General features: G+C 33.9%; 1 protein-coding gene across 1 annotated transcript in view; it reads right to left on the bottom strand.

Moving 5' to 3' along the window:
• The window catches only part of arid3b (AT-rich interactive domain 3B), a 46,641-nt gene that overhangs the window by 15,136 nt on the left and 10,354 nt on the right, over positions 1–21,151 (bottom strand). The window contains exons 3-4 of the mRNA XM_073831791.1: positions 11,546–11,620; positions 9,767–9,839 (exon numbers count right to left, since the gene is read on the bottom strand). Coding sequence (XP_073687892.1) covers positions 9,767–9,839; positions 11,546–11,620 — 148 coding nt within the window. The remainder of the gene's footprint in view (positions 1–9,766; positions 9,840–11,545; positions 11,621–21,151) is intronic.

Genomic DNA, 21,151 nt, shown 5'->3' with positions numbered 1-21,151 from the left:
CACAAGAAAAAAAAAAAAAGTGTTCATTTTTTGCAGAAAGAAAATAAAGCATATTTGAGAATCATTCAAGTCTTTTGCACATAATTATGATAACATTTAAGCACAAATTTGCATTACTGCAATGTATACAGATTGCTTTTAGCAATAATGACAAATACTAAATTTTATAGAAATTCAATAATTTTAAAAAAATTCAACAGGGCTTATTTGATTCTCTTTTGATTCTCATCAGACAAATTAGTTTTATTTCTAATGATTGGTCTATATTGGATATCTATTAAATATAAATTAAATGTTTAAAAAATCATTTAAATGGGGTCATTTGATTCTTCATTTTTTATTTTTAAATGAATCATATTGGTCTATACTGGATATACATATATTAAATATAAATTAAATGTTTGAAAAAGGAAAAAAATAAAAATAAACGAGCTAATTTGATTCTCATTAAACAAATTATTAATTTCATTTTTAATTAATCACATTTGTCTATATTACAGATATATTAAATATGAATTAAATGTTTAAAAAAAGAAATATTTAAATGGGCTAATTTTAATCTTATTACACAAATGATTTGTTTTATTTTTAATTAATCATATCGGTCTATATAGGATATATATTAAATATCAATTAAATATAAAAAATAAAAAAATAAATTTAAATGGGCTCATTTGATTCTCTTTAGACAAATTATTTGTTTTATTTTTAATTAATCATATTGGTCTATACTGTCCATATATTAAATATAAATTAAATGTTTAAAAAAAATTAAATAAACTCAAATGAGCTAATCTGATTCTCATTAGACATTTTATTTTTAAATGAATCATATTGGTCTATATTGGATATATACTTTTAATATTGCACCAATCTTAGAATTATTATATTTTTTTTATACTGTACATTATGATGTAGCATTATTTCTAGTTATTTTTTATTTATTTAGAGTAAATATTTTACATAAATGTCTAACATTGAAAATCAATATTTTTTACATCAAAACATGATAATTTATCGACAGCAGTCGATTTTAATGTCACTTTTGGCATTTAAGTATTTGTAAAATATTCAATAATTGTGTTTTTTTCTAGTATAGTGGCATTTATGGGATGCAAAAACTACTTACATGATGATATATATGCATAAACGTTTCTAATATATTATATTATAATTAGAAAGAATTATAATTAAGAAATAAGAATTCAGATACTAAATATTAATAATTAAATATAATTTTTTTAAACATTTACATATTAACAATTTATATTTATATCTTTAAAATTCATGTTTTTTTGCATTGCAAAGTTGTTTTAAGTAAATAAATTGTGCCAGCGTTATTTTAATATCATTGAGATAATGGTATAGTTATTCGTTACAGTTTTTAGTATTTGAATTTGTTTTATTTTAATTAATTTCCATTTTCTCTTTAATTTTAGTTTAAGCCTCAGTGTTGCGTTTTTTTTGGCATTTTTGTTTAACTTTTTTTTTTTTTTTTACATTTTACATTGAACTAAAGGACAATAGGAATGTTTCTTTGGGAAATGACAAATAAAATATTTTGTTATTAATATTTTTTTTATTGTCTCGTATTTCAGTAAACATTTATTTTACTTTATGGTTTTAGTTAACTATAATAAGCCTGAGTTGTGCTTAACTGTCAATAAAATCGTAAAAATCCTTACAATCTTCATCTACACAGTGTTGTTTTCGTCAACGATGACGATGACGAAATCATTTAGTTGACGCCACTTTTTTTCATGACGATAACGAGATGATGACGAGATAAAAATGGCTCGTTGATGACTAAAACATGACGAGACGTGTGAGTTTTCATTGACGAGACTAGACGAAAATGTTAGTGGGTGGTCCGTCAGACATTTAAAATGCATGACATTTCTGCTTATTGTGCATGCCAATTAAAACTTAAAAAGTATCTGACGCTATGGCAAGCCGTTTTAGCATTAAATACTCTTTGCTATACTAGTATGGCAAGCCGTTTTAGCATTCCATCCTTGTTTGTCTTTTATGTTCTAAAACATTCCTTCATTATTGTAATTATTGGTGAAAATAGTCGATCCGGAAGCTCACATTGTGTTGAACTATAGATCTGCTATTTTCAGAACTTAAGTGACACTACCCAACAGCAAAATACTTACTGACCTACATTAATTTGTTAAAAGACTACTTTTCCCCCTTTTTTTGACTAAAACTAGACTAAAACCTTTTTGACTTTTCGTCGACTAAAATTGGACTAAAACTAAGAAGCATTTTAGTCCAAAAGACTAAGACTAAATCTAAGATGGTTGTCAAAAACAACACTGATCTACAGCATCTCTGATTCCCTGTTTGGAACGATTTTGCTGTTGTCAGAGTCATTTTTCATTTTCTTTGGCAATAAGCACTTTCCATTCTTGTATAAATTATTCATGTTTCCTCCGACACCATCTACCACTCTTTAAAAACACTCTTATATGCAGCCCTGTCTCCAAATGAACGCATTTCAGATAGGCTCGCATAGAAAACTACTGTTTTTGTGTATATAAATGAATACTTATTATATATAGCTTGCCTATCCACCAAGCCACTGGGTCATAATTCAGCTGGATTTAAATGCTGCACAAGGAATTTCCTGTCATGCTTGATTTAGCGCATTTGATTAAGACTTCAACATGTTTACTGGTTTAGGAGGGCCGCGTCTCTTTACTGCGGAGCCATAAAAACGAACGGATCGAGGGCTCAGTGCAGGACTGCGTTCCTCTGGGGAACAGTGAACACTGACGCAAAGAGAAAGGGATAAGGAAAGACTTTTTCTGGATCTTCCTGACTCTCCTAGATAAATCTGTAGTCGGTGGTCATAAAAGGACAGAGGCGCTCGGGTGGGATAAGAGTAGCCCACTTCAAACCCAGGATGTCATAAACATGCTTGAGGAGAGTAACAAGTCTCAGGAGTGACAAGACAAACGCTCCAAACAGGACATGCCACACTTATTATGAAGTCACACAATAGAGGTTGTGCACACATAACCTCCTCCCTGCTGACTATAGGAAACCCAGCAGCACTTCTATCGCAGCTGTTCGCTGTCAACGATAAATTCAACTGGATGACACAAGCTTGTGGTCATAATTCAAAACCGCTCGTTGTTATCAATGAGAAGCTACACACATTAAAAATGGGACAGATAAATAGATACATTATATGGTATTTAGAATATTTGATTCTGATTGGACACTTGGCCATTTTTAAATATTTGGTACAGTAACGGGTACTGTTTCACATCCATAAATGCCATTATTGCACAAACAAAACAAAACAAAAAAAATACAATTATTTAATATTCTAAAAATATTAAAATATCACAACATTGTTAATAAAATTCAAACTCATGTCGATAAACTGATTGTCATGTTATGATAGAAAAAGATGTCTAACATAAATTCTATAATATTGTTTACTCTAAATATTAAACTAGAAATAAACGCAACATTATAATATACAGTATAAACATTATAATAATTCTGAGATTTGTGCAAAACTACAAGTTTACTATTATATATATATATATATATATATATATAATCCAATATGATTCATTCCAAAATCAAATTAATTAGATTAATATTATACTAAGATATTTGTATAATCAATTATTAATATAATTATATGTTTTTATATTATATCATTATTATTTTTTTCTCTCAATATGAACCAATAAAAATAAAAATAAAATGAATTATATATTAATGATTAATATAATAATTTTTTTTTTACATTTTAATTTTAGGTAAAACTAGTAATTTTGTTGTGCTTTTTGGTCCTTTTTAGTATTTTTGTGCATTTAGTAAATTTTTTATTTTTTTAAATCTATATCTATATCTATATATCTATATCTATATATCTCTATATATCTCTATCTATCTATATATCTATCTATCTATCTATCTATATATCTATATCTATATCTATAAAACACCATACTATAACCAACAAGTACATCAAAACTTAACCTTAGATTAATAAATCTAGAGCATCTGCAGCCTACCTACATTGTTCTATAACCAACAAGTACATCAAAACTTAATCAACTCAGGCTTATATTCTCAGTTTTAAAACTGTGTTGGTGCACAACTTTCCCAGCTGGTTTTCTGCATTCCTATAATTTATTACGCCCCCACTCTTTCCCTGCTCATCTTGTCATCATTTCCTCTCATCCATGCAGTCCCCTCCCCATCCCGCTGTTATTCAGCAGTCACCCCACTGTCTTTGCTTTTCTACTGTCTGTCATTCTTCTAATATCAAAGGTGGGGCCCTGAGTTTTAGGGTCTCATTAATCTTCAGAAGAAGGACAGGGGCCCCTTAATCCACCTCAGCCACCCTCTATCTGATCACCCCAGGCCCCGAGCAAGACGCCCCCCCACCTCACAGGCCCCAATCGACACGCACACACACCGAACATCCCCTCGCAAAACTCCCCTGCAGCCACTGCTCCTGTCCTCCTCCCATCTTATCAAGTTTCAAGGGCTCTGATGTGGACAATACACAGGGCAGAGGCCAACTTTTATAGGTGTGTGTGTAAAGTTAGAAAGATCAAAGCGTAACTAATATATATATACACACACATACATATACACATATATATACACACACACACACACACACACACACACTGTGGGTGGGGTATGTTATGGAATATTGCGAGTTTAAAGGACTAGTTCACTCCAGAATTAAAATTTCCTGATAATTTACTCACTTTTTCAGTCTAAAAGATATTAAGGTTTTTGAGGATTCCAGGATTTTTCTCCATATAGTGGACTTCAATAAAGATCAATGGGTTGAAGATCCAAAATGCAGCTTCAAAAGGCGCTACACGATCACAGCTGAGGAATAACGGTCTTACCTGGTGAAACGATCAGCCATTTTCTAAAAAAAAATTAAACATTTACATAGTTTTTAACCACAAATGCTCGTCTTGCACTAGCGCGACTTCGCATTGCGTAGTCACGTTGGAAAGATCACGTGAAGTAGGAAACACCAACCCAGTGTTTACAAAGCGATCATGCAAAGAAAGTCAAACACCCTTTACAAAAAAGGCAAAACAATGTCGGACGATTTTTAAGTCGGAGGAGAAAACAAGATGGAGTTTTTTGCTCTACCCTACCTTTTAGTAGTACACAGTACACAGACGAAGAACTAACCGCGTGTGACCTTTTCAGCATGATTACATAACGTGTTAAGTTGTGGATGCGCATCGCAGAGCTAGTGCAAGATGAGCATCTGTGGTTAAAAAGGTATATCATTTTTTTTATTTTTTTTTTTGTAGAAAATGAGCTATCGTTTTGCTAGATAAGACCCTTATTCCTCGGCTGGAATCGTGTAGAGGCTTTTGAAGCTGCACTGAAACTGCAGTTTGGACCTTCAACCCGTTCATCCCCATTGAAGCACACTGTATGGAAAAAAATCCTGGAATATTTCCCACAAAAAAAACTTAATTTTTTTTCCAGATTTTTAAAATCAGGAAATTTTCAGGAAATTTTAATTCAGAAGTGAACTTCTCCTTTAATGCGAGTGAAGCTCAGTCGATAACAGTTGACTACAACAAAAATAATTTTGATTACTCCCTCATTTTCTTAAAGGTGCCATAGAATGCATTTATAAAATATTTTTAAATTGTTCTCTGATATTTACATAGAAGGTAAATGGCATAGGAAAGGGCAAAAAAATCTCCAGAAATGGTTTTACAGGTCCATTTACAACCCTAGGATTTGCCCCTAGAATGAAATGCTCTGTTATTTGGAAGCTTCATGAATATTAATGAGCTCTGCTCTGATTGGCTGTTTCACAGAGCTCAATTGCTCACACATGGATAAAAATATATATTTAATTAGGAGCTCTAGCCGCTTTTAATATGCGGCTTGTTGAATCTGCTGTTTTGAATCGCGGACATCTTAGTCTGATTACTGTGATGCATGTGCTCTGTGTAAAGTTACAATGCAGAGACACAAGTACTTACCACACAAGTTGAGCTGCTTGTCAGTGATTCTCCAGATCTGTAAATCATTCGCCATCATCAGGCAGTTATTTCTCCATCATTCACCATCATCAGCGCAGGCATCTCTCTGTTTATGTGGTAAGTGAAATCCTATGTATAGCAATGTAACAGGCTAGCGTTAGCATTAAGCTAACCGTGTCCCTTGAGTGACTCGCCTTGTTTAACTGAGGTGCTGACGTTAGTGATGATTGGGCGATGCAAATGTTGGAGGCGTAACTATTAACGATCCCGGGGAAGTCGTGTAACAGACCTGTTATGTTGGAATTGACCTATTTTTCGGTGGTCTTTTGCAAATACTAGATTTATATAAGGAGGAGGAAACGATGGTGTTTGAGACTCATGATATGTCATGTCCATGTACTGAACTGTTATTATTTAACCATGCCAAGGTAAATTCAGTTTTCCATTCTATGGCACCTTTAATAAAAAATAAATAAAAAAAACAACAAAAAAGGAAGATTAAAATGAAAGTCTTGAAACGAGAAATATACAGCTTAAAATTTTATAAAATGACTTATTATTGAATTATTCTGTTAAAACATGTTCAAATGTGACCCTGGACCACAAAACCAGTAATAAGGGTAATATTTTTTTAAATAAGCAAGTTTTTCACTGATGCATTGTTTGTTAGGATATGACAATATTTGGCAGTGATGCAACTATTTGAAAATCTAGAATCTGAGGGTTAAAAAAAACAAAAAAACAAAACAAATAAAAATCTAAATATTGAGAAAATCACCTTTAAGCTTTGATATATTTACCGTAGGAAATGTACAAAATATCTTCATGGAACATGATCTTTACTTAATATCCTAATGATTTTTGGCATAAAAGAAAAATTGATAATTTTGACCCAAACAATGTATTGTTGGCTACTGCTACAAATATACCTGTGCTAGTTAGACTGGTTTTGTGGTCCAGGGTCACATAAAGGGAGTTAACACTGACCAAAATTTTTCTTAAAGAAAAGGAGTGCTCACCTTGTGCTTAACTTGTATCGAACCTGAAATATTCCTCTGAACATACCATAAAAAAAGCCACCAACCAACTTATTTTGGACATCAAATAGCAAGAATGGAATAAACGAGTGGTCAGCCAATATTTATATATTATTCTATAATTTTTTTCCTTCAGTTTGGCTGTTAAGTGTTGGAATTTTTATCGGGACTTTTATTTTGACACCGGCGCTCCTGTTCTTCATCTTCAGTACTCTTTGTTTATCAGTTCAATTTAATAAATTATTAGTCCAATCCAATTAATTATCTAAAATTAAATTATAATTACTTGAAATAAATACAAATTTTATTGCAGCAACTGTTATTTACTGTTAATTCATCTCAAATTTAAATGGTGATGTATATCCACCTTATTTTTCCTGTGAGAGCCGGCCATTTTACCATTTGAAAATTTTATAGTTCTGGCTTCCGGTATCATCCGCATCCAGCTGTTTTTAGCTGTACAAAAACCACTCGATTTGCCGCTTGACATTGCAAACTGGTGTGTTTTACCATATTATTTTAATGTATTATCTTAATTATGAACACACTGGTTTGTAGTGCAAACAGCTTTATCGTTTACTGCACATTGTAATTTTTCTCGTTATTTCTTTATAGCGAATAATGAACCGAATAGCTTGCTTCCATGTTGAAGAATTTTCAACAGGTTTAATACCGTCCACCCTGCTCTCTAAGATCACCAAAATATCTATATCGGTCAACACAGTGAAACTGAAGTAGAACTTGAGATGCCAGTTAGCTAGTCACTGAAAACATGCTGCCATAGACCTTTCAGACCAAAACCAGACAACCGAATCAACAAAACAAACATCTGGTTGGAAACCAGTCGCAATCTACACAAAACCAGCTACTCATCCCAGACGAGTCGAGGCTCACGCTGAAACACTTTCAGCCCTTGAATAACAACCAAACCGTCACCCACAGAAGTCATTTTCACACACTCCATCAGTCAAAAAACATCATTAATCATGGCTGAGAGGACCTCCGTGACGGACATTTGGCGAGATCACACTATTTCCCCCTCCCCCGCCCATTATGAAGTCTCAGCTGACAAGCCCACTTACGCGCACTAGTAGGTGGTACGGGGGGTTTGGTAGACCAACACAAACAGCTCTCCATCTGGTTGAGTTTAAACCCATAGTATGGGGTTAATAGCCCCGTCAAGCTGTGTCGCTGAGAGCTTAGTTTTAGTTGGATGACGCCGCCATCTTTCTGTCACAGTATGCTAATCTGAGAGCGGGGACATATGATTCCACTTAACTAAGGGGGCCGTCTCCACGCTAGGTGTAGGTGTCCGATTAAATCGGTCATCACCAAAGGGCGACGCTAAAGTGGATTCAATTATTCGCACAGACACTTGTCCTATGAAGACAAGATGTCAGTCCCTTTGGGAGGAATTAAGGTTTGAAAAGCTTAATAGAGACCGTCCTACCTAGGGCTGGGCGATGTGGCCTAAAAATAAAATCCCCAATTTTTTTCACAAAAAAAACGATTTACGATTTAAATCAATTTTTTCCCCCCTACTACTTTTAGCATGTAAAGAAACCCCAGCTTTTCCACAATATATATATATATATATGGGCACCATATATTTTGCAGTATACATTGCAACTGCATCAGTGATCGCTTTCCACCAGGCCCCATTCTTATCATACCAGACACAGTAAATGTTTGTAAGACAAATAAATATGAGATGGGAGGAAAATATATATTTCCATGCTTTTCTCTTGCACTTATATCGTATACAAAAATATACAATTTTGAACACAGAAATATTAAATGATTTAAATAACTGAAACGATCTGCCAGCAGGTGGTGGTAAGACACTGATTTAATTACTGAATCATATTCATTTGATTCGTTTGAATGGATGGTTCATTCAAGAATAATGCAAGTGACTCTTAATGAATGGGAAATTGAATCATTTCACTAGATTCGTTTAAAAACGCACGTTCATTCATAAACGAAACACCGCTGTGTTTGAGTGGAGATGCGCAGCGGCTCAGCTGTGACTTGTTTCAGACTACTTCTGATGACGAAACAGAGCAAAATCAGGCAATAGTGTTATAGTCAGACAATGTAAGTCACTTAATAATAACTTCTTATTTAACTGTTATAATAAATCAATATCTCGTTTACAAACTCCCTTAAAAATGATTAAAATCTGTCACTCATCTTAGTTCGCAATCTCACAAAGCTCTATTATAATAAACAAAGCTACTGCCCATTCAGTCTTTTATTTACACTCTCTCTACACTTGAGATACATTAGTCAACGTGCAAAACACATAGAAACCTTTGAAGCTCCACTCAGCGCAAATACAAATATGCTGGTCGCACTCGATATGCAAATAATTCGCTATTGTCTTCAATCATCTCTCTACTCTGTTTATGTGATAAGTGAAATTGTATGTAATATAACAGGCTAACTTGCTAGCAAGCAGCTAATCATGTCCACTTAGTGACTCGCGTTATTTTACCAGAACGTGTTATGTTTTCTGTTCTGAATACAGCGGTTAGTTAGGCGCGCCATCATGTGGTCGCCTCTTAATTATTCTGCCATTGGTGCAATTACAATGTATCTAATATTTTTATTTAAAAAAATTGCGATACCTCGATTTAATAAAAAATTAAATCGTCTTAAAACGTAAATTCGAATTAATCGAAAAAAATCGAAAGAATCGCCCAGCCCTAGTCCTACCTCGTTTTTGCATGTATGCAAAGAGGTCGTCGAGGAACTCCTTCCGTTTTGGGTCGTTGTCCAATTCGTAAAGCTGAAAGGAAAATTTTGAACAAATTATTAGTCAGTCATCGTAAAATCAATACGTAATAAAATACAGAATTTCAAAAGTTTTTGAACAGTAAGATTTTTATGTTTTTTTGAACAAGTCTCTTTTGCTCATTAAGCCTGCGTTTATTTGATCAAATTTTAAAATATTTTTACTATTTAAAATAACAGTTTTCTATTTAATATATTTTAAAATGTAATTTATTCCTGTGATTTCAAAGCTGACTTTTTGGCATCATTACTCCAGTCACATGATCCCTCTGAAATCATTATAATATTCTGATTTGCTGCTCAAAAAACATTAATAATAATAATAATAATAATAATAATAATAATAATAATAATAATAGTTGTTGAAAACAATAGTGAGTTTTCAGGTTTGAGTAGAATTTTTTCAGGTTTTTTTAAAGAATAAAAAGTTCAGAAGAACAGCATTTATCTGAAATAGAAATCTTTTGTAACATCTTAAATGTCTTTATCATCACTTTTGATCTTCCTTGGTAAATTAAAATATTAATTTCTTTAATTTAATGAATTCTAAAGAATCATGTGACACTGAAAACTGGAGTCATGATGCTGAAAATGCATCTTTAAAATCGCAATAAATTACATTTTAAAATATATTCAAATAGAAAACAGTTATTTTAAATAGTAAACATTTTAAAATGGTTTGGATCAAATAAATGCAAGCTTGGTCAGAAAGTAAATTATACGGTCCAAAAATTTTTGACTGGTAGTGTATGTGATTAAATAAATGTATAATACTGTTAATTTTTTAAATAGATAAATAGATACAAATTTGACCGATTAATTTAGTTTTGTTCTGTTTTTTTTTAACTGACTTGAGACTTTGGATAAAGTAAATGAAAGACCATCTTTACTAGTAATTTATTCTTAAATCAAACCCAGATGGAATGTTTATTAAAAGTCAAGCCATTTGCACTCGGTCTAGTCTTTATTTAGATCTACATACAATATTGTTCAAAAGTTTTACTTTTTTTTTTTTTTTTTCAAAAGAAACTAATACTTTTTTTTTTAGCCATACTGTCCTAAAATGATGAAAAGATAATAAAAAAATTATACTGTTATTAAAAAAAAAAAAAAAAAGTTTCAAATAAATTCCTTTTTTTTTTTTTTTTTTTTTTTTTTTTACACACAGTTACATCACAGTTTCTAAAAAAAAAAATATATTATATATTTATTATTATTAACTGTTTTCAACATAATAATTATGTTTTTTGAGCAGCAAATCAGAATATTAGAGTGATTTCTGAAGGATCATGTGACTGGAGTAATGATGCTAAAAATTCAGCTTTGCATCACATGAATAAATTACATTCGAAAATATACTAAAATAGAAAGCGGTTATTTTAAATTGTAATAATATTTCACAATATTACCATTTTACTGCAATTTTTATATTTAAAAAAAAAAAAAAAAAGCAGACTTGGTGAGCATAAGAATAGTGTACTTTCTGTAACATGTCAGAAAAAATGTTACAACCCAATAATTATGTACTGTATTTTCTCTTTAAAAATGAACTGAATAAGCAAATTAATTGTGATAAAAAAAACTGTCAGCCCCATTCTATGAAAAGCATTTCTACACGCTACTGTAAAGTTAAACTATGTTACTGTGTCACTGACAAAATGTGTAATGACTAAATGACCACATCTTAGAAACAATGTTTACCTTGGCAAAGTCTCTGGAGGCCTCTCCTCGGCTTCTCCCACCCTCGCCTTCCTCGTTCCAACTTGAATTTCCATTCTACGAGAGAAGAGAAAACAATTAGCAAAACAACGTGACAGGAGAGTGACATTGGGGGCCACTGTTTGAAAGAACAGACTAGAAAGTGAGTTATTGGGTGTCGGGAGTCAAGACGCACAAACAGGCTCCTGTCTGCATGTCAGAAAGGCGTTCCTTAACGCTAACCTTTGAACTCTAGGGGTCTTCCTCATGTGAACATGAAGGGGTGTGAAGCTGATGGCTAAGTGGACAGAAGCTACCAGGAAAAAGTACAAATGTACCATATGCAAACTTTTGAAAAATGTAAAATTTTCATGTTATGACCAAAAAATGTGCAGTGGAGACTGACAAGGAAGAGAAGAAACTGTTGAATAAAGTCATTATTTTTGTTTTCTTTTTGCACAAAAGGTATTCTCGTAGCTTCAAGACATTAGGGTTGAATCACTGATGTCTCATGGACTATTTTAATGATGTCCTCACTACCTTCAGGGGCCTACAACGTGTCAGTTGCATTGCTGTCTATGCAAGATTAGAAGGCTCTCAGATTTCATCAGAAATATCTTAATTTCTGTCCCAAAGATGAACGAAGGTCTTACAGATTTGGAACGACATGAGGGCGAGTGATTAAAGACAGAATTTTCATTTTTTGGTAAACTATCTCTTCAAAAATAAACAAAAAATATGATGGAAAAAGTAATCTAAAGGTAAAACAGAAGAACAAGAATGCAAAATGTCCAATATTGACTAATATAATCTAATATAAGCTGACATGCATCTAATATGGAGTAATACCAATACTTAAAATCTGTGAGATCAGCCAATAACAAATACAGTTAAGGTCAAAAGTTTACATACACGCTGCAGAATCTGCAAAATGCTATTTAACCAAAATAAGAAGGATCATACAAAATGCATGTTATTTTTTATTTAGTACTGACCTCAATAAGACATTTGACATTTGAAAGACGTTTACATATAGACCACAAGAGAAAACAATAGATGAATTTGTAAAAATGACCCTGTTCAAAAGATGTGTTATTACCTGAATGATGTTTTTTTTTTGTGATAGTTGTTCATGATTTCTTAGTTTGTCCTGAACTGTTAAACTGGCCGCTGTTCTTTAGAAAAATCCTTCAGGTCCCACAAACTTTGGTTTTTCAACATTTGTGTATTTGAATCCTTTCCAACAATGACTGTATGATTTTGAGATCCATCTTTTCACACAGAGGACAACTGAGAGACTCATACGCAACTATTACAGAAGGTTCAAACACTCGCTGGTGCTCCAGAAGGAAACGCAATGTATTAAGAGCTGGGGGTGAAAACTTTTGAACAGAATGAAGATGTGTACATTTTTCTTATTGAGGCTAAATGTAATTTATTTATTTATTTATTTATTTTTAGCAGTGCCTATCAGAAGCTACAGAAGACACTTACATGTTTGCCAGAAGACAAAATAAGTAAAATTTACCTGTACTATAAATTCAAAAAGTTTTCACCCCCGGCTCTTAATGGATTGTTTTTCCTTCTGAAGCATCAGTGAGCGTTTGAACCTTCTGTAATAGTTGGATATGAGTCACTCAGTTGTCCTCAGTGTGAACAGATGGATCTCAAAATCATACAGTCATTGTTGGAAAGGGTTCAAATACATAAAAATTCTGGAAAACCAAAGACTTGCAGGCAGCAGGCAGCAGGCAGTTTGACTGTGGATCACTCAGGTAACAACAAGGTAGTAAGAATCACGCGTATGCAAACTTTTGAATGGGGTAATTTACTATTATTTTCTCTTGTGGACTGTATGTAAACGTCTTTCATGTGAAATATCTTATTCAGGTCAGTACTAAATAATGAAAAACATGCATTTTGTATGATACCTCTAATTTTAGTAAAATAATTAAGATTCGCAGATTCTGCAAGGTGTATGTAAACATGGGTATATCTCTAGTATTAAGATTGATGCAATGTTTTTAGCTCATATGCTTGAAGGCAATCAGTTGTAGCACTGCATCACCCTTGCTACCCAGAGGCCGTGACCACAAAACAGTTATAAAATCTAATAGTCCCCCTGTGCACATGCCCTGTACTTGATTACAAGTTATCCACTGCGGCTCCAGTATTCATTTACACAAAGTCTGAAAGGAAAAGGCAGAGTGGCAATAAAGCAGTTTACAGGACTCATCCACCGCCCCACTCTTTAATATGCTAAGTGAATCACAGCTGGGTAAGAGCGCGGTCTACAGCCGGGCCCTCTTCACGTTTACAGCAAACACACACCAGCTGGGCCCGGGAGCGGGAACCCGGCAGGGAACCAACTGTGGTGGGCATCCATGCTGTGGGGCATTGTGAATGAGTGTCTACTGTATAACCTTGAGGGAGTCTGAAAACAACAAGCACTTGTGTATTGAATTCCATTATAAAAGAATTACGAGAAATCTTGGACTTCGAGCCGAACGCAACACATTATCCAGCATCGAAGACATTTACAAGAACCGTGCAAGCTGTTATCAGGCTTACAGGTCAGGCTTTGGCCTTACTAATCATATTAAGGGAGAACTGATTGGCTAGTGGCCAAATTAGCTGAGAAGAGGAAGCAGATGACCATCTGGGTCACCCGAAGGAAATGAAAGCCCCTTCCCCCATATTAATTCGACAGAAACCACTGACCATCGCAAATAATTACTTGGGTGGAAGGAACAAACACATGGCTTGTTCAGTGTTTGTCACATCTGAATGTGGCAAATAATGACTTGGGCTGAAAGGATGGACACAAAAGTCTACTCTACACTACAGCGGAGGTCAAACGTTTATATACGCCAAAAGGTTAATTACTTCACCAAAATAATAGGAATCATACAAAATGCATATTTTTGATTTAGTACTGACCTCAATAACATTTTTTTCATAAAATACATTTACATACAGTCCACAAGAGAAAATAGTTGAATTTATAAAAAATGACCATTTTTCTCATTTTGCCTAATTTTTTTTCTTCATTCAGTATTGCCCTTCAGAAGCTACAGAAGATACATGTTTCCCGTAAGTAAAATTTACCCTGATATTCAAATTCCAAAAGTTTTCACCCTCCAGCTCTTAATGCATCTTGTTTCCTTCTGAAGCATCAGTGAGCATTTGAATACACAAAAATGCTGGGGGAAAAAATAATTTGTGGGACCTGAAGGATTTTCCTGAAGAACAGTGGCCAGTTTAACTGTTCAGGACAAACAAGGGACTCATGAACAACTTTCACTAAACAGAAAACACAGCTGTGGATCATTCAGGTAACAACATAGTGTATGTAAACTTTTGAACAGGGTCATTTTTATAAATTCAACTTATTTTCTTGTGGACTTTATGTAAACCTCTTATGTGAAATATCTTATTTAGGTCAGTACTAAATAAAAAAGGACATGCATTTTGTATGATCCTTCTTATTTTGGTAAAATAATTAACATTTTGAAGATTCTGCAAGGTGTATGTAAACTTCTGACTTCAGCTGTATTTTTAGGTTCTTTATTAGAATTGTTGGTTCCATGAAGAATCTTTAACATCCATACGTTTTAAAAAAAAATAAAGGTTCCAAAATGACTCTAAAAAAAACCTTAATGAAACCAACCTTTATTTTTAAAAGCGGATCTCATGAAAAAACATTGATTTAAGTGAAAAACATCAATACGGGTGGAAACCACAGCTTGAGTCTGCTAGATAAATGATATCCTAACAAAAGGGCCCAAACAGAGATATTCTAATGTGAATACAGTCTCCATTGAGATAGCAGAGACACTGAGTCAACAGGCAGTAATGCTATACCAGGGTGGGCATCCTAAAGTGCTATCAACACCTAGAAGGGATTGCTCAACTGAGATGAAACAGTAACCTCCCCTATCAAGCAGAACTCTTTGGGTGTTAATGCAAATATACCAGTATGCTGATAGGAATGGGTGGTAATTGCATTTTGATAAGTTGGAGATCATGCTGTGTGGGACAGTTGTGTCTTCAGTGCTCACCATGAGTCACTATTTAGGTTGTTTGATTTCTTCTTGAAGCAGTCTTTTACAACAGGGTTGGGCAGTATGACTGTATGTAAAGATTCTGCTATACTGTGGTGCAAATATATTAGGATAGCAAAATAAAATGACAGCTTACTTGTGAAACTGTGCAACAGGCCATACTTTCAGTGTAGAGAGCTTGGTTGATTATAGCTTTGTTGCAAGCAATTTCATTTTGATGTGTCACAAGCATTTAGCGTAAATGTAGGTCATTTATAGTCACTAAGTAACACTGTAAAATGCCAAATCACACAATTGATCTGAGGTTAGGTTACATAACCCCACCGTCACCCCCCAAGATAAAAAAAAAAAAGAAAAAAGAACAGAAGCACTCAAGTTACCCACATAAATATACAAGCTGAACCAAAACAAAGAACAAAACCAAAAAAGTTGCATTAATGAATGAATGAATTAATTAATAAAAAAAAAAAATAAACAGAGGCACTCGAGGTCAAAACAAAATCATTAACACCCAAAACAGACAAAGATATGAAAAAAAGAGAAAGAAATTCCCCAAACAACAATAAAAAAAAATTAAAAGACAGACACACTCAAGTTAACCACATAAAACAAACTGAGCCAAACCAACAGGGAAAAAAAAAACTAAAGTTGAGTTAAAAAAAAAAAAAAATTATATTACACACATATATATATATATATATATATATATATATTATATTATATATATATATATATATATATATATATATATATTAGTCAAAGCAAAACAAAATCATTAAAAACAAAACGACAAAAAAACATTAAAAACAAAATCAAAAAAATTTAAATAAATAAATAAAATAAATAAATAAATTAATTAATTAAGAGAAAGAGACACTCAAGTTACCCATATAAAACAAAAACTGAACCAAACTGAAGGGGGAAAAAGAAAAAAGACACAGAGGTAATCAGGGTGAAAACAAAACCATTTAAAACTAAAAGAGTAAAAAAAATACATGAAAAACAAAATCAAAGAAATTCCCCAAACAACAAAAATAATCAAAAAAAAAAAAAAAAAAAAAGAGAAGCACTCAAGTTACCCACATAAAAACAAAAACTGAACTAAAACAAAGAAAAAAAAACAAAGAAGTTGACAATATAAATAAATAAATAAATACATTTTAAAAAATAAAATACAAAAAAAAAAAAAAACAGAGGTACTTCAGGTCAAAACAACAATTCAAAAACAAAATCAAAGAAATTCCCCAAACAACCAAAATAATCGAAGAAAATAACGTATCTCTATTACAATAACTATATTACATAAAGACAAAAGAAACAGATTAATTAAACTTTCTCTGACTGGGACAAGAAAACTTATGTCCAAATGCCACATGGCCATTGGATTTTCAACAGCGCAGCAGCTGCTCCATAGGCAGCAGCACTGAAGAGCACCATGGGGGATGGCCTGGATCTTTAATCCAAATCAAATAATTGGGTCTCCACTGCCAAAAGTCACAGTCTCACTTATTAGGCTCCTTGCTGTGCCAGGAGCAATAGAGGCTGGAGAGGCGGGGGAGGGACTTTTATCCCTGGGAATTTGTAATGGATCCATTAAGAGCAATTCGTTGTTGTACGCCGCACTACGCTAAGTGATATTTTTAAGGTGTGCGGCTGTCCGGTCTCCCACGATAAGAAGTCCACTGTGGGAAAAAGTCTGTATAAAAATGTAATGTTTCCTACAAAAGGAGGCGGGGTTAAAAAACAAAGTAGCTTTATTAGGCCTTATTGCTTGATATGGCCCCTTTGAACAATACAAATGGCACATAGTTGAGAAGAGCCGAAAGAGAGACAAAAGGCCCCAAAGCCAGGGCCTGTAACTGCTTGTCCAAATCCTTGAACATCCTGCAAAGGCCTGAGGCAGAGTTCACATCCATTATCTCTGTCCTGACTGGGTGCTACATGAGAAAACAGATTGTCTTTCAAACAAATGGACACAGGTGTGAGCATCTCAGTCCACCATGGCCCATCTCAGTATCGGAAATTTTGGAAAGGAAGGAACTGACGGAGGAAAGATCACAAAAGCACACTTGTCCTGAACTACCGGGAATTTTAAAATGCCAATAATCCCTCGCAAATGAGAGTTCAGGATTCAGAGCGTGATGATATTTGCATGTCCTGTTTATAATACCTTGCAATGCATGCATCCTGTCTACCTCTGTCAAACACATTCATTAATGTAGTCAAACTGGACTGACAACAAGTGCAGTCCACCTTTTTCAAAATAGTTTCTTGAAAACACTTGTAGAGTCAACATTTTCTACAAACACAGAACAAAAACACAAAGAAGACAAAAACAAAACAAATAAAACCAAATATAAACAAGAGCCTTTAAGTTAAACAAATTAAAAATAAACAAATGTAATAATTATGAAATAAAGACAAACTAGATTAAAATTAAGAAACAAACAGGGAAAAAAAAACAGGAACACAAAACCAAAAACAAGGAAAAAAACAAAAAACAAAAATAAACAAATAAACAAGAGGTTGTAGGTTAAAAAGGGTGCTAAATTTGACCATAACAAAATGTAAATAAATACAAAAATAAATGTGATAAAGTAATAATAAAATAATAAATAAATAATAGATAATAAAATAAATAAAAATAAACAAGACTTAAAACAAAACCAAAAATTAAAAAAGCAAAAAAAAAAAAAAAAAAAAAAAAAGGTGCTAAAATGCATAAAAATAAAAAAGGTAAAAAATAAGTACAATCAAAAAATAAATGTGATCAAGTCCAAATAATAATAAAATAAAGAAATATAAATTCTAAACAAAACAAAAAAAATAAACAAATGGCTATAAGTATAAATTTTACTTTTTTTAAAAATGTAAATAAACAAATACATCAATAAATAAATGTGATGCTCAAGCATTAGTAATAAAATAAAAAGAAATAATAGATAATAAAAATAAAAGAAATTTACGAGAAATTAACCATATTATTAATAGCCCAAAATGTTCTTTAAACCAATATAACATTTTCTTACTGATGACACAAAAACCTTCCTTTCAACCCCACTGGGTTACGGGTAGTCATGCGTTTTTTTAAGCACTTGATTTCTTCCTAGGTGTGCTTAAAATTCCACATTCTAGTGACACTGATAAATAGATAGTGTGATGATAAAGCCCTAAGCTGCTTTTGCTAAAACGATGTCTGTGAAAACCTCCGGCGAGTCGGGACAGGTTTCGAGGGGGGTTGGGGACAAACATTCTATACTTGTTAAGAGGGAAAGGAAATGGACGGACAAATAAGAAAACACCCCCCTCCCATCCCCATATACCTTTCTGGTTGATTACCGTTCCCCTGTCCATTACTCGCTTCTGTTACATTTGGTGAAATGGACTAGAAAGGCTCACAAATCAGATGACGCCTGCGACCAAGACACTCCCTCTATTCTCCCTTTATGCACAGGCCCCTAATGGGAATTCTCACCATTTGAAGAAAAGAAACTCTAATTCCACTTGGAATGTTTCCTTTGGGTGGGGCTGGACAAACTAGACGCAGACGCCAGCCCCTCACCAACCTCACATTCTTGCCTCTGGCCTTTTAAGATTTTTACTATCAAATGCCTTCTATTCAAGGGTTAGAGTTACCACCCGACCAGATACTTCACACTCAACTGCAAAATGGGAAGGGAAGCAAAACAAAGCTATAAAACATCCATCCTACAGCTCGCGATTCAAATATCTCAAAATTAAGATATTCTTCAAAGCAAAAACCATTGCTAATTGAATCGGCACTGATCTATCGCACAGATGGGCTGCGCTTCAAGCTGACGCCAGTGATCACATCATCACAGGGCCCAAGAGGGTCGTCCGACTGAACTTCTTCATCAAGATGGACCACCAAGCTCTGTCGAAGCTACCAGAGAGAGATCGACAGACCTCGTGAGCGCAAGAGAAACAAGCTACGCCGTGCTAATAATACGCACCAGATGTCGTGCTAACATTTGGAGCGAACGTACAAGTGCGAGGCCATTGGGTCATTGATAATTTATATAGAAAATCATTCCAGTGCGACAGCAAACCCTGATATAATAAGAATTGATTGCTACCGGCTGGGTTGTATCGCTGGCGTGGGGGTGAAATGTTGTCAAGGTGACGCTGACAGTTAAATAATGCAATGGAGTTCGACAAACAAGATTGCTCCCGAACCCAAGGACAAATGTCCTGCGGTTCGTTTAGAAATAAGCTCTTCTGGGGGAAGGGAGAGCATCAAGAGTGTGCCATCTAAAGCAGTTGTGTCTTTTTGTTTATTCGTACACATCGCTTTTGCCATAGCAACTGCAATGAAGACGATATGACCCAACTGCGTTGGAACACACTTAATAATAAAGGTTTCTGAAGTGACACAAGAACCATTTTTGGTTCTACAATGAACCTTTTCACCCTCATGTCATCCAAGATGTTCATGTCTTTCTTTCTTCAGTCAAGGTATTTGTGGAAAACATTCCAGGATTTTTCTCCATATAGTGAGGATCAACGGGTTGAAGGTCCAAATTGCAGTTTTAACACAGCTTCAAAGGGCTCTACACAATCCCAGTTGAGGAATAAAGGTCTTAAGGGGGTCGCACACCGGACGAGAAACGCAGCGCAACGTCGCATCGCGCCGAGGACAGCTGGAGGTATGGCACACCGGACGCGCACATTCTATACGTGCCAGCTCATTTTTCAGTGAAGTTCTGAACTGCAAGTGACGGTTGTGACCTTGTAAATCCAGTAGGTGGCAGTCAAAGACAGTGAATGTAATTACGACAGGCAAACGTTACATAAGACTTTAGATTTTGCGTATGAAAAAATGTATTGAGAAAATAAAATATGAATGAATTATATAGGTTTACATTTTTTTTTCAAGCTGTAAACCTAATGTAAGTAGTATTTTGCAGCAGTGGTATCTTGTTTTTTTAATCTAATAGGACGATTTGAGACAAATATTCTAAAATATTATATTATATTATAAATGTTATTTAATATAAAACTATGCAGATGGCGCTCTGTGGCGCGGAAGAAATTTGAACAGCTTCCTGGGCGCCGCGGACAGACACCGAATGGCGCCGCCGGCGTGCGTATGCTCATAGAAAACTATGTGTTCGAATTTTAAAGACGTGGCGCGACCCTTTACACTCTTAAAAATAAAGGTTTTTTATTGGCATACCAATGGTTCTATGAAGAACCTTGAACAACTGTGGAACCTTTCAAATGCAGAAAAAGGTTTTTTAGATTTTTGAACTGTTCAAAATGGTTCTTTCAGAAACTTGGTTCTTTGGAGGACAAAAAATGGTTCTTCTATGACATCACTGCAAAAACACCCTTTTGGAACCTTTATTTTTAAGAGTGTATCTAGCATCTCACACATGATGTAGGTGTTTGCAAAGCGAACATGCAAAGAAAGTCAAACGTTCTTTATTAATAAAAAAGGTAAAACGACAATGTTGGACGATTTTGAAGTTGGAGGAGAAAATGAGATGGAGTTTTTCGCCAAACCCTATCTTTTTGAACCCAA

The sequence above is a fragment of the Garra rufa genome, chromosome 25 (assembly GCF_049309525.1).
Source record: "Garra rufa chromosome 25, GarRuf1.0, whole genome shotgun sequence".
Taxonomy (NCBI): domain Eukaryota; kingdom Metazoa; phylum Chordata; class Actinopteri; order Cypriniformes; family Cyprinidae; genus Garra; species Garra rufa.
Note: the sequence above shows the minus strand (reverse complement) of the source record. Positions and strands in the feature narration are given on the sequence as shown.